At 41.4% G+C, this 13,908-nt stretch overlaps 1 protein-coding gene across 1 annotated transcript; it reads right to left on the bottom strand.

Annotated features, from left to right (window-relative positions):
- Positions 1 to 1,135: 1,135 nt before the first annotated feature.
- On the bottom strand, positions 1,136 to 11,329 carry LOC124251521 (zinc finger protein 84-like). The gene is made up of 6 exons (XM_046684397.1): positions 11,051 to 11,329; positions 9,333 to 9,364; positions 8,520 to 8,700; positions 4,329 to 4,455; positions 3,943 to 4,035; positions 1,136 to 3,359 (listed from the first exon to the last, which is right to left on the bottom strand). The coding sequence occupies exons 3-6, from the start codon at positions 8,532 to 8,534 to the stop codon at positions 1,711 to 1,713; spliced, it is 1,884 nt and encodes a 627-aa protein (XP_046540353.1). The 5' UTR covers positions 8,535 to 8,700; positions 9,333 to 9,364; positions 11,051 to 11,329; the 3' UTR covers positions 1,136 to 1,710.
- Between the last annotated feature and the right edge of the window lie 2,579 nt (positions 11,330 to 13,908).

Here is a 13,908-nt window from a genome sequence, read left to right as displayed (position 1 = left end):
TCACATGTTTTTACAAAGGCTAGTTTTGGCTATGTAACCAGCGAGTATAAAAGACCTCTCAGCAAACTTGTGCCTCGGTTCCCCCTGAAACTGAGAACTTCATATATATTTTGGTGGCTTGTGATTTGGAGATGAATAGTGTTCTATGTGACTGAAGAAGGTCCCTGGACTCTGCCTGCGTGTTGCAGAACATTTTGATGTTTACCTGTGTTTTATTTTCTTGTTTTTTGCCTCTCATGCTATATTGTAGCTTTTGACTTTCTTAGAGTCTATGTAAGTGTAACTTGCTGAGTCTTGGGAGTCCAGTCAACCACCTTAAACTGGTGACTGCTGTAGTTGCAGTTCCCCCATCTTAATGTAAAGCGTTGTACTCAAAAAGGAAATACAGTTTTGTAAAACTGAAATCAAGCTCATTGTATCTTAGGGCTTAATCCTCACTTAAGAAAAGAATTTATGAGACTTTCCAGCTACACGGTAGAAAGGGATTAATAAAAATATCTCTAAAGTTTGGCATAAGCTCTTTCAAAGGGAAGCACATCTTGTGCAGTATGAGAGAAACAGAAGCCTATTTTATTTGACCATAGGAACAAGCCACATTGCCCAATCAAGCAATACCAGGACTAAAGCTAATATTGAATTTCCATCTTCTGATATCAGGGACTATCAAACTGTTTAGAAGTCAAAGGGGTATAATACCCGTGAAGAGTTACCATCTTCAAACCCTAAATATCTGGCTGGTTTAGAAGAAACAAAATTCTGTATAAAGACGATGACTTCTACTGTATTTCATCCAATCTAAGGTACCTTTGGTTGTACGATGCACCACTATTTTAGGTACCACGTTCTCCATGTAAATACATCAGGCCCTCAACTTTATGCGGCATTTTAACAGCATTGTTAATATGCGGGGAAAATTTCCTCTTAGAATCGATGAAAAAAAGGAAGGCTCAAAATCTTCCAGGCCCATTTACTAATACCAGCAAATAGTGGAGTAACGGTGGTGGTGGGGATGCTATTCAGTATTTTATTAAGATTTCCTACTAAAATAATGAATCACGTAGTTCAACTACAACTTACGTAGCATTGTAATGATAGAAACACTCAATGCAGATATTCTAAGGAAAAGGTTTATGGACATTTAAGCACATGGACCAGGGAGTCACAATTGTTATATTAACACATGCAATTCCCAAATATGAACAATCTTTATAATAAAAATAGGTACAAAACACATCTCTTCACATCGTTCTGATATAATTTTTTCTGTTTTCTGACAAGCGTATTTATTTACATATTTAATACTTTCTATAATGCTTATTATGTCACAATTGCAGAAAATGATTTCCCTCATAAAATGATGCCCATGAAAGCATGATTCCCCAGTTCTTTAAAGCATGGAATTATTTCCTCAGTGGCAATTCTCTGATACTGATGTAGCTGAATATCATGCCAACAACATCCCCACAATCACTACATACAGAGATGTTCCTTCCTATTTATTTCCTCTGGGCTACATTTGATTGATACTTATTGGGAATGGTACTTCCTCCTGCCTGGCATTCTAGCCAGTACCATTCTCTAACAAGTAATGAGCTGTGAGTTTGAAAAGAAAGTGTGTCCACATCTGCTGCATTCTCAAGGTTTCGCTCCTATGTAAACTCTGGTGTAATGAGCTATTTACTCTCAACAACTTTTGAATATTTCCTCCATTCATGATTTCTCTCCTCTATGAGTTTTCTGATGTAAAATGAGGCTGAATTTGTGGGAGAAAGTTTTCCAACACTGACCGCATCCATAAGGTTTCTCACCTGTGTGAGTTCTTTGATGTATAATAAGATGTGACTTCTGGGCAAAAGATTTCTGACATTCGCTGCATTCATGGGGTTTCTCTCCTGTGTGTGTTTTCTGATGTAAAATGAGGCTAAATTTGATAGGAAAAGTTTTCCCACATTCACTGCATCCATAGGGTTTCTCTCCTGTATGGATTCTCTGATGAATAATGAGGCTAAACTTGTGAGAGAAAGTTTTCCCACATTCGAGGCATTCATAAGGTTTCTCTCCCGAGTGAATTCTCTGATGAATAAGGAGATATGACTTCCGGCTGAAGGCTTTGTGGCATTCACTGCATTCATAAGGTTTCTCTCCGGTGTGAGACCTCTGATGAATAGTGAGGTGTGACTTTTGGGTGAAAGCTTTCTGACACTGACTGCATTCATAGGGTTTCTCACCTGTATGTGTTCTTTGGTGTAGGATGAGACTAAACTTGATGGAGAACATTTTTCCACATTCACCGCATGCATAGGGTTTCTCTCCTGTATGAGTTCTCCAGTGAGTATTGAGGAGTGACTTTACACTAAAGCCTTTCCCACATTCACTGCAATTATAAGGTTTCTCTCCTGTGTGAGTTCTCTGATGTCTGATGAGTTCAGATCTCTGGATAAAGGCTTTCCCACATTCATTGCATCCATAGGGTTTTTCTCCTGTATGAGTTTTTTGGTGTAAAATGAGGCTAAACTTAAGGGGGAAGGTTTTCCCACATTCATCGCAACCATAGGGTTTCTCTCCTGTGTGAGATCTCTGATGAATAATGAGCTGTGACTTGTTGCTGAAGCTTTTCTGACATTCGCCACATCTGTAGGGTTTCTCTCCCATATGAGTTCTTTGATGTAAAGTGAGTTGTGACTTATCGCTGAAGCCTTTCTGACATACGTGACATGCAAACCATTTCTCTCCTGTGTGAGTTCTCTGATGCTTATTAAGGCATGACTTATCAGTAAAGGCTTTCCCACATTTATTACATACATAAGGTTTCTCTCCTGTATGGGTTCTCTGGTGTAAAATTAGATGGGACTTCCGGCTAAAGGCTTTCTGACATCTACTGCAACCGCAGGGCTTCTCTCCTGTGTGTGTTCTCTGATGCTGAATGTGGTCCGACTTCTGGGAAAAGGCTTTCCTGCAGAAACTGCAGTTATAGTGTTTCTCTCCTGTCTGAGTTTTCCAATGTTTGAAAAGCTGTGACTTACGGTGGAAAGCCTTTACACATTCATTATATTCACTGTATTTTTCTCTGGTATAAACTTTCTCATGCTTAGTATAAAGACATAAATTGTCACATCCATTAAATTCAACATCATTTCTTTCATAGCTTTTATTCTGAATAATGTACTCTAGATTAAGTTTCAAATGTTTCCCAAGTATGTCAAAGGTAGGAGATCTTTGTGCTAAAGGCACATCTAGGTTTAAGCTTGGAGAAGATGTTTTTCCAAATGCATTATTTTTGTGGTGACTCTCCAGAGTTTCAAGGTTGCCTTGGCTTTTTTGGTGCCAGTCTGTCTGATTATCAGCTTTCCAGGTGTTGTCTAGAAAGGAGACCAATGAATCCAAAATGACCATGTAACAGAAGGAGTAGAATCTCATAGCAAAGGCCAAGGAGAGAAGAGGAAATAAGACTGTGGGTATACAACGAAAGTCTGAGACATTTGTAAGTAGAAGAAGGAAAAAAAAAATGGGCTACGAGAAGTATGGGAGACATACAAAATGAGGAGAAGAGAGAATTTATGAATGCCTGAGTATATAAGCAAAGAGAGCTATAACCATGGTCCAGGGAGATGGAAAGAAGAAGACAGGTAAACTGAGGATGCAGGGAGAAAGATTAACTAAAAGAGCAAGTTCCAAGAACTAGGGAGGGATTTGACCAGAATACATAAAAGAAGGAAATGTATTCTTTCAAAAAGCAAGCAAAAGAGCACTAATAAATAGAGAGATCAAAAAGTGGAATCAGTATTAATGGATGTGGGAGCTCACGTAAGCTGTTCTGAGTCACATTCAGAGCTTAAAAACTTCAAGAAGATTACTCCAAACGACCTTTCAGAGGTGCCTCCCTATTTCTGATCGACTTAGATTTTCCCTCCATTTATCCCACAGGGCTGGTCTTTCACTCACCTGGATGAGTCTGACTCTGGATTTCTTCCTCTATTCTCCATGGTGTTCCTTGCTCCAGCTGGTAGACTGCATCTGCTTTGGTAACTTGATACCCTACCCAAGGAAAATTATAGAGGACCCATAGACCCAAAAACTTGGGCTACAAGGTCTCTGAGAAATGGGGAAGATTACACTTAAGGGGCTGAACACTGCATCTTGGCCAAGTAAAGGGCTTTTACTTTGGAAGTTAGAGAAAAACACTCTGTCAGAGGCCAGAGACACACTAAAATCTATGATGTATGGAACACAAGTCTAAAAAGTATGGCTCTTGTAAGGTTCCACTCTTTCATCACCGAGAAAGGAAAGGCAATCGACTGCCTATGTTATCCAGGAAAAGCTCTGCTTACCCACTGATACTAGGTTACTATAAGTTTCCAACATCACATCTTGATACAAGTTCTTCTGAACGGGGTCCAGGAGCTGCCACTCCTCCCAGGTGAAAACCACAGCCACATCCTTGAACGACAGTGAGCCCTGTAATAGAACATTCCTATTCATTCTAAAGGGATTATCACTGGTTAATATTATGAAGATAGATAAGAATTTCTTATGATAATTTTTCACATGGTAAGTATGTGACTGCTTTCCATATAACTAGTTTTGCATTATACTTTGTAGGAAAAACCAATTTTTTATTTAAAATATCCTCTCTCTGTTCTTCCAATCGTTCACTGACTCACATGTTCATTCATTCACAAAAGAGAAATAGAATAGAGCGTGCTTAAATCCTTTAATCTAGAAACTATTTACAACCCATGTGTATGCAACTATATGTCAGGCACTGTATTAGGCACTCCTTTATAACTAAGACTCACTCCTACCTTGAAGGAGCATACTAGCTTGCCAAGAGAGAAATGTAAGTGTATGAGAGTACAATACATTTATATGGTGCAAGTAAGAAATATAAACCACGGGCCATGGTTAAGTTCGCATGCTCCACTTCGGCAGCTCAGGGTTCACCAGTTCGGATCCCAGGTGCGGACCTATGCACTGCTTTTCAAGCCATGCTCTGACAGGCATCCCACATATAAAATAGAGGGCGGTTGGCATAGATGTTAGCTCAGGGCCAATCTTCCTCAGCAAAAAGAGGAGGATTGGTGGTGGACGTTAGCTCAAGGTTAATCTTCCTCCAAAAAAAAGAAAAAGAAAAAGAAAGATATATGAACCATGCAGGCACCAACGGGGAGGAGAAAAATCATGAGGGTTAAACTTCACAAAGGTGAATCTGGAACCAATTCTCACGAAATCAACTGTATGCTTTACAATGAGCTGCAGAGAAGAGAAGTGGCATGGCACTCCAGAAAGAAGTAACCCAAACGACAGCACAGTGAAACCAGGAGCCTTCAGAACACTGCAAATACATTTCTTCCTAAGTTGTTGTGAGATTAAATGACTGAATGTGGAGCAAACAGAGCACACTGTAGGAACTCCAAAAAATTTTCACTTACTCCTATTTGTTATTTATATGCTGATATGGAGAGAATTCCAAGGTATGGGATTAAGAGCACATAATAAATTACAGAAAAGTACATAAACTGCAAGCTCAATTATGACAATGTGGGTATTTAGGTTCTGTGCAATAAAGGGTTAATCCAGAAGCCGTGGGTTGCCCATGCCCTGTACATTCCAAAGAAAGACCTGTTGCCAAGAGGACTAGCCCTTGACTTGCTGCTGGGAGAGAACCTCTGAACCCCTGGAATATCCAGCCTGATAAATGTGTTTTCATATTCCGGAGGCCCTGGGCTATGCTGTATCAGTTCGACTTCTGGGGGCCTGGAGACTGAGTGGCTAAGGTCAGTCCTGTATGCTGAATGCCTATGTTGACAGACTCCCAATAAAACTCCTGGACACTAAGGCTCAGGAGAGCTTCTCTGGTTGGCAACATTTTGCACCTGTTGTCACACATCATTGCTGGGAGAAGGAAGTGCTGTTCATGCTACTCCACTGGGCAAGGACAACTGGAAGCTGATGCCTGGTGTCTCCTGGACTCTATGTATCCTTGCCTTCGTTGATTTTAATCTGTATCTTTTCACTGTAATAATCCATAACTGTGAGCATAACAGCTTTTTTGAGGCCTGTGAGTTGAGTCTTATAGACTGATTGAAACTCACAATGGGCCCGGGACCCCCAACTCAAATTCATACAAATTCACATATGTAAATGCTGACAAGGGAAGTCAGAAGATAACACATAAAAGGTTTTAGGTTATTTACCTTGAGGGTGGTGAAAAAGGATGATGGGGGACTTTCAGGTTTTGCTTTATAAACTTTTGTACTATTTGAAATTGTGACATTGAGAATATTTTAAGCTTCGCTAATGCAATCGGAAATTTTTTAAATAGAAGAAATAGTAAGTATTGACTGTGAACTGAGAGTTGATGCTGCATTTTGGGATGTGAAGAGACTATGAAGGGAATATTCTAAGACTTCACTAGTAAATGTAACTTGGAAATGTTTGCTAGTCAATATAAAGTGGAATTTCTCAACCTCAGCACGACAGACATTTTGGGCTGGATAATTCTTTGTGGTGGAGGCCTGTGACATACACTGTAGGATGTTTAGCAGCATTCCTGGCCTTTGTTCAATAGATCCCATTAGCATCCCTCCCCAGTTGTGACAATCAAAAATGTCTCCAGAAATTGTCAAATATCCCCTGGGGGACAAAATCATCCCCAATTGAAAACCACTGATTTAAATAAAAAAATGAATTTTGAGTGCTGTTTCTGGAAGACCCTTTGATGGGCTGTTTGAAGACGTCACCACGGAATCCATCCATTCTTCTTGATAATCTAGGTTTTATCCCTGGATAAAGTCAGACCACCAGGAAGCTGTGATTTGGGCTGTACTGTTTTGAAACCCTGAAGCACTGAGTGTGGCTTTGGTATGACACCACTGGTTTATCTGAGAACTGCTGAGAAATAACCAAAGGAAATTTACCACTTTATCAGTGGTTTGCTATTGAGGGCACTGAGCACTACATAATCTAAATAATAATGACACATCACAGAAATTTCTTCCTACTTAAGTGACATGAACAATTTACTTTTCTAGAGGAGCTTTCTCCTTAAGGAAAGGCAAATCACTGATTTTTTATTATGGCCATGTGGTAGATTATATTTCCCAAAGACAGCAACAATAGCATCTCACATTCCAAAACACCTGAAAACCTTCTGCCACTCCCCCACGAAGAGGTGCAGCCTATTCCCCTCCCTGTGAATCTAGCTGGTCTTAGTGACTTGCTCATAAGCAACAAAATGCTGTAAAAGTGGCAGTGCACAACTTCCGAGGCTAAGGCAGAAGAGGCCGTGCACCTTCAGTGTGGTTCTCTCAGAATCCAGCCTCGTGCTGTGAGAAGCCCATGCTACACGGAAGGCCATGCCTAAGTACTCCGGTCAATAGCCTCAGTTTAGCCTAGATTTTGAGTCATGTCATCCTGAATAGCAGACACGGGAATGAGGAAGCCTCCAGAAGATTCCAGTCCCCAACCTTTTGTGTCTTCCCAGCTGACATTCCAGACATCATGGTGTGGAGGCAAGCCGGCAGTAAAGGATTAACACAGCGAGTCTGGGTTGTCCACATCTCGCACGTGACAAATAAAGGTTGGGCTCTGTCTGTGGGAAGCAACCTCTAAGCCCTTGAAATATCTGTTTACTGGGAGCCTTGGGCCGCACCAGATAGTCTACGCTATCAGTGTGATTTATGGTGGGGGCCTTGGGCCACACTGTAGCAGCTTGGCTTCTGACAGGGCTGGAGACTAAGACCAGCCATTCATGTAGTCAGCTATGCCTGTGTGACTGACCATAAATAAAAACCCTGGACACTAAGGCTTGAGTGAGCTTCCCTGACTGGCAATACTCAATGTGTGTTGTTACACCTCATTGCTTGGAAAATTAAACACTGTCCACATGACTCTACTGAGAGAGAACAACTGGAAGCTTTCGCCTGGTATTTCCTAGACCTGGCCTTATGCACCTTTCTCTGCTGCTGATTTTAATCTGAATTATTTTGCTGTAATAAACTATAATCAAGAGTATAACAGTGTTGCTGCGTACTGTGAGTTCTTTCTAGCAAATCGTTGATCTTGGGAACCCAAGAACATTCAAGCCATCACCGTGGGGCCCTGACTCACTTCCTGACCCACTGAATCCATGAGGATGACGAAAATAAATGTACACCACTAGGTTTTGGGGTGGCTTGTTATGCAGCAATAGCTAATTGGAACAAGGAATACTAGAGACAAGTTTGCAGGTCAATTTTATTAACTATTTAGAACCTCATGGGCTATAATCTATGTTCTAACTTTAAACAATTATATAAACATAAGATTTTCATAGTCTCATTGCAACGTGGCTGTGAAGTTGATCTTTTGCCTCAGTATTTTTCCTGAATTGTGACATCTATCCTTTCATGCTGTATCTAGTATAGAGTAGTCTTCATAAATATTAGATAAATATATTCTTTCAATATGTTGTATTATTAAACTTCCTCAAATCCACTGGAAAGACAAATGGAAAATAAATATATAAAGAAACAACTCACTTGGGACTTGAACATTTTCTGGAGCCCTTTGACACAGCCAGCAACTCTAATATCTGCTCTGTTGTTGATTCTGGGCTCTTCTCTGAAGCTCTAACTGGTCTCTGGTCAAGCATGTAGTGCTGATCTTGGTACCTTCACTTCTTTCCCTCATAGGAACTACATAATCCCGGGAAGCCAGGACCTGGCGATTACAGAAATTCACTGCTATAATAAACTGCAACTATGAGTAAAAAAGGTTTTTCAGAGTTGTGTGAGTCCTTATTTGTAGGTATGTACGTATTTTAGATACACACACATTTATGAATATCTAAAATTTAACTGTATTTTCTTCAGCTGGTAGGTTAATAGGGTAGTCTAAAGAAAAAAAAGTAATACACATTACCCAATGGTTTATTTTACAACAAACACATAATTATTTTATAATAAAGAAACACAAACAAAGCTATCTTCATTAAATTATGTAATTTTACCAAAACTGTACTCAAAACTAAACCGACATTTAGAGAAAGACTGTTATAAAGACATAGGGTGAAAACAAAGTCAAATGAGAACATTTTAAAAGCCTAAAAAATCCAGAGAAACAGGTACAAACACCAGAATAACGCTTGCTAACCTGTCTTGGGTACCTATTATGTGCTAGGTACTTTAATTGTCTGAGTAGTTGGTAGTGATTTTTTTTTAAATGAATGGGAAAAAAATCTCAGAGAGGTTGAAAAACTTGCCCAAGTTCACACAGTAAGTGGCAGAATATAGATAAAAACCTATGTCAGCCCAAATCCAAATTCTATATTCTTTTCTCTGAGCTAAACTTACCTGCAGGTGTTCTGACCGCTTATCTGGAAAACCTACAAGAATGAACTGAAACACATTAGTAAAATAAGAGTTCAGTGAGGAAAAGAAAGAGAAAATATTTTTTTAAATTAGCTGCTTTTATATCTACCAGAAAATAAAAAATAATAAAAGTACAAGGGAAAGAGAAGCTATTTGCAGCAAACATAGATATAGTCTAAGGAATAAACTTAACAAGTAATGTCCAGATCCATATGAATAGTTCAATACGTCAAGTCTATGCAAATTATTGCAAAGATTTGAAGTAACTTCAGTCAACATTGCAAGAAGATCCACAACATAGGATACCATGCAGCTATCAACAAGACTTTGTACCAAAAGTCAGTAATACTGGAACAATTTTATCACACAAGGCTATGTTTCTTTTAAGAAGCAAATTACAAACTACATATGCAGTGTTATCACAGCCTTGTAATAAAATGAGTCATAGAAAAGTATGGAAAAGGAAATATACCAAAATTTTAACACTGTGTATCTCTGGCTATCAGGATTTTGGATGTAGGAATGTCCTCTCACGTATGTGGAGGACCAAGAAGGGAAGATCCCAGAGAAATATGCAGCAAATTTGGAGGCCAGAGGGCCAGACACCACATCTTTTCATAATAAGCATTTTACTTTAGATTTGTTTAGACCTTGATCATTTCAAAGCATTGTTCATTGTTGTGGAGACAGTGAGAGGTGGGTTTGGGTTAAGTTAGAAAGCAAGTTTTGAAGAAGGCACTAATACAACCTATGAGAAGTCAATGAGCTTTAAAACCCTCCAAAACGCAGAGACCTCTCAAGCTCCAACTCCCATAAATCTCTTGCGTGTCAATGCCTAACGGCATCATACCCAAAATATGGACCACACAGCTACTTCAGTTCATAGTTGATGAGTTCTGTCAGATTGTCACTGGTCTGTCCAGACCCAGACCCAAACACTCAGACCCCCATGACTCTCAATGACCATTGGAGACCCTCAAACACAAGAAACAAAGTTGCCCCAAGCAGCTGTCAACATGCACAAGGCCACTCCATTTACTGACCACCCCCAATGATGACCCAGTCACTGACCTCCTCCCCTAAGTCTGTCCCAAACATGGACCTAAGCCAAAAACATCAAAAACACTGAACTACCTACCAAGGATATCTCATCCACTGACGTCCCTTCACGGACACTCCCATTAGTAAGCACTCCCAAGGACGTCCCAATCACTGACCCGGTCAACTGATCTTCTTCCAGGGATGCTCCAGTCGCTGACATCCCCCTCCAAGGCCGTCTTAACAACTGATCTTCCCCCAGAAAACTTTTCAGGCACTGACACATCCTCAAGGACACCCCAATTCCTGACATTCTTGAAAGACACCCCAATCACCGACCTATCCCCCAAGTGCATCCCAATCACAGAACCACCCCCTACGTCACGCCAATCACTGCTTTGCCTCCAAGACTGCCCCAGACACTCACCCCCTCCACAGAGGCTAACCCCGAGCCTCTCCAATCTTCCTCCAGGCCACTCGAATCCCCGACCATCCCGTTCCCTCAATCACGGAATGCATCCCCCGCCCCACAGCGGCTGGCTCCTCTCAAGGACTCCCCACAGCTCTCCCCATCACAAACCACAAATCTCCACAAACCCAGCTCAACCTGACTCCGCTCCCAAAACAAGAAAATGAGACCCCTCAAGAGAGTCTTTGCGCACCAGCTGGGTGGGTAGAAAAAGCCACGGTCCACCAATTCGGCTTCAGACTCAAGAAACCCTGCTGTTCCACCTCACTGGTCAAGTTTAACCTCTGTGGCACCCGAGTCTGCAGGCTGCCAACCACCACCCCGGGACGTCCTTCCACGGACAAACATTCCGTTCAGCTTTCAGGTCTTTCAGACAAAGACATTATGAGAGAGTATGGCGGCGCCCTGTTAGCGGATTTACATGGGGCCCGCCATCTTGAAAGACCGTCCGTACAACCACTTTCCTGCCCACGAAAACGTTACTTGTCCACGTTACGTCAATCACCAGCATCGCCAAGGGCGATGTGCGTGCTCGAGCCTGTCTATGGGGGACCAGGGGTCCATCCCCTTCAGCAAGGCTCACCAAGCCCAACAATGTCCGCCTCCCCTCTTTGCCGCTGGTACGTGAGCAGCAGCCCAGCACTACAGTGGGCGCGGCCATCTTGAAAAAGGTGCGAATATCCGTACAGGAAAGGAAGTCGTCCTTTAGAGGGCTGGAAGCAGGTGGAGAGAACTCTGGGAATGCTTCTGGAGGACAGAATAGGGTTTGGATAAGCCAAGGTGGTACAAGGAAGGCAGCTTGACTCACTGTGGACAAAGAGTAAACAAATTGAGTTGAAGGAAAAGATCTTCTCCAACCAGGATTGGTGGTGGGTGCTAGATGACATGTCCTGGTGAACGGTGAAGAGAAAGGGCTCCTGGAAGGATAGAGCCAAGAGAGAGGCCGGGGCTATGCTTTTAACCAAGGTGAGGGGTGGTGAAATGGGGAAGAATAGAAGCCCAGAAATAGTTGGTAGAAATTTTTGTGCAGGCTTTATCTCAACTCAAATGTTTTCACATATAATTTCTAGTGAAGAAGTGATTAGAACTGGAATTGTCGAGTCAAAGAGAATGAAAATTTTTAATTGGGTAGATAATTCTACATGGTTGTCCGAAAATGTTCTATTAATGAATGCTTTACTGGCTGCTACCCTTCCTTTCTCAAGAACTCCAACTTGAAACTAATAGCTGTTGACTGAAATAGAGTCCAGGTAGATATTAGTGGGGTTTATTCAGAAATCAAAGTGAGGAGTTTGAACCTGGGCAAACATATGTTGTTGCATACATCTGTATTCCGTTGTATGATATACCACAGTTTGCTTACCCGTTCATATATTGATGGACACCTGGATTGCTTTTTGTTTGGGGCTATTACGAATAAAGGTGCTATGAATATTCTTGTGTAAGTCTTTGTGAGGACATATCATTTCAGTCTTCTTGAGTAAATATCTAGGAGTGGAATTCCTGCCTCATAGGATTCTCAGTTTCATTTTGCAATTCTCTTAAGTTTAGGAGTTAGTTTTGTAAAGCTTTTTACCCTTTCAAAGCTTTGCATATTGTAAGTAACTTGGATATACTGATAATGGATTTTTCATTTGGGGACATTTTCTATAGGTTTATCATGAAGGAAGCTTGAAAACAACTCTCCTACAAACACACTCCTCCACGCCCAAGCATTTCCTTTCCCCCATTCTTCCAATATAGTTATTTGTTAATTTTGGTTGGATCAGATTTAGTGTTTACGTTATGATGACTCTGTAAATACTATTTATAGCTCAGCCATGTAGTATATGTAATCTAAACTGGGACCCCTCTCCCTGGTCTATCAGGCGAATCTAGCAAGCAAGCTGCATGGGCTTAAAGTGAGTACATAAATCCATGCTGTATTGTGAAGCAGCCATGCAGGCCATTCTAAGCCTGTTAGAATGACCTTGAAACCCCACATCCCATGATAAAGACATCAGCTGGAGACATCCACAACAGGAAAACATAAAGGGTACCTCGATTTCACGTTTCCCAGCTGCATTTCTTAGAGATTGCAGGAAAAAGTAACCACCCTGGCCCTTGCCTCCTTCCACACATAGATAACAATAATACTCCAAGCCCTGTTTGATGCATAACTGAAAAGCTCATTTATGGTGTCTTTGAAGTATGTGAATATTAGATGTGTAAGCCCTTTTCTGCACATACACTGCTTTGTTAAAAAAAAGTATACAAACTACAGTCATATCTATGGACCTTGGAGCAGTTCCTCAGAATACCCTGTTGGACTGTTTCCTGAGATTCGAATTCCTCACTTTGACTATCAAATAGACTCCTTTAATTAACCTTTCCCAAGACTCTTTATTTCAGTCGACAAATACTATGTTCACTTTTCCTCTCTTGCACAACTTTTTACTCTCCCTAGAGTTGACTTACTTATTCCTTCCAGAAACTCTGGCCTTCAGTTCTGACAAAGCCCCGCCCTTGATACTGGCTCCACCCCTGGCACTAGGGAAGCCGGGGACTACAGGTGGAAAAACTCCCGCCTCTCATCGGATTCCCTCTCCCCATTGGCTCCGGACCGCTCTCCTCACCTTTAATGGTTGGTAACCATGTCCTGCCCGCAACGTTAAGCTAGCTTTCTGTGAATCACAGTTCTTCACTTCCTTTGATGGCGTTATCAGTATCTCCCTATAGTGAGTGCTTCTCCAGACTCTTTTCCATCCTTATAATAATATTCCTCCTGCCCTCCGCTTTCAGCCAGAAGCGTTCCTGAGGAATTTGCCTTTTGGCCTATACGATTGCTCTTTTTCCTGTGCTAAAAAGACATTTTGTACGGACACTAACTTCTAAGACGGCTGCGCCCCCTGTGTCGTGCCCAAATCTTTCTTTGTGCAACGTGGATTACTTCTCTCCACAGCTCTTGTGGTGGACGCAGCCCACCGCATGTTTGTCTTGTGTAACCTCGAGCCTCTGAAAATCAACGCAGTTTGCGGCGCAGGGTGTAAAGTGCCGAGAAATGGGGTTGTT

The sequence above is a fragment of the Equus quagga genome, chromosome 13, assembly GCF_021613505.1.
Source record: "Equus quagga isolate Etosha38 chromosome 13, UCLA_HA_Equagga_1.0, whole genome shotgun sequence".
NCBI lineage: Eukaryota > Metazoa > Chordata > Mammalia > Perissodactyla > Equidae > Equus > Equus quagga.
The sequence above is the reverse complement of the archived record's forward strand: the minus strand, read 5'-3'. Positions and strand labels throughout refer to the sequence as shown.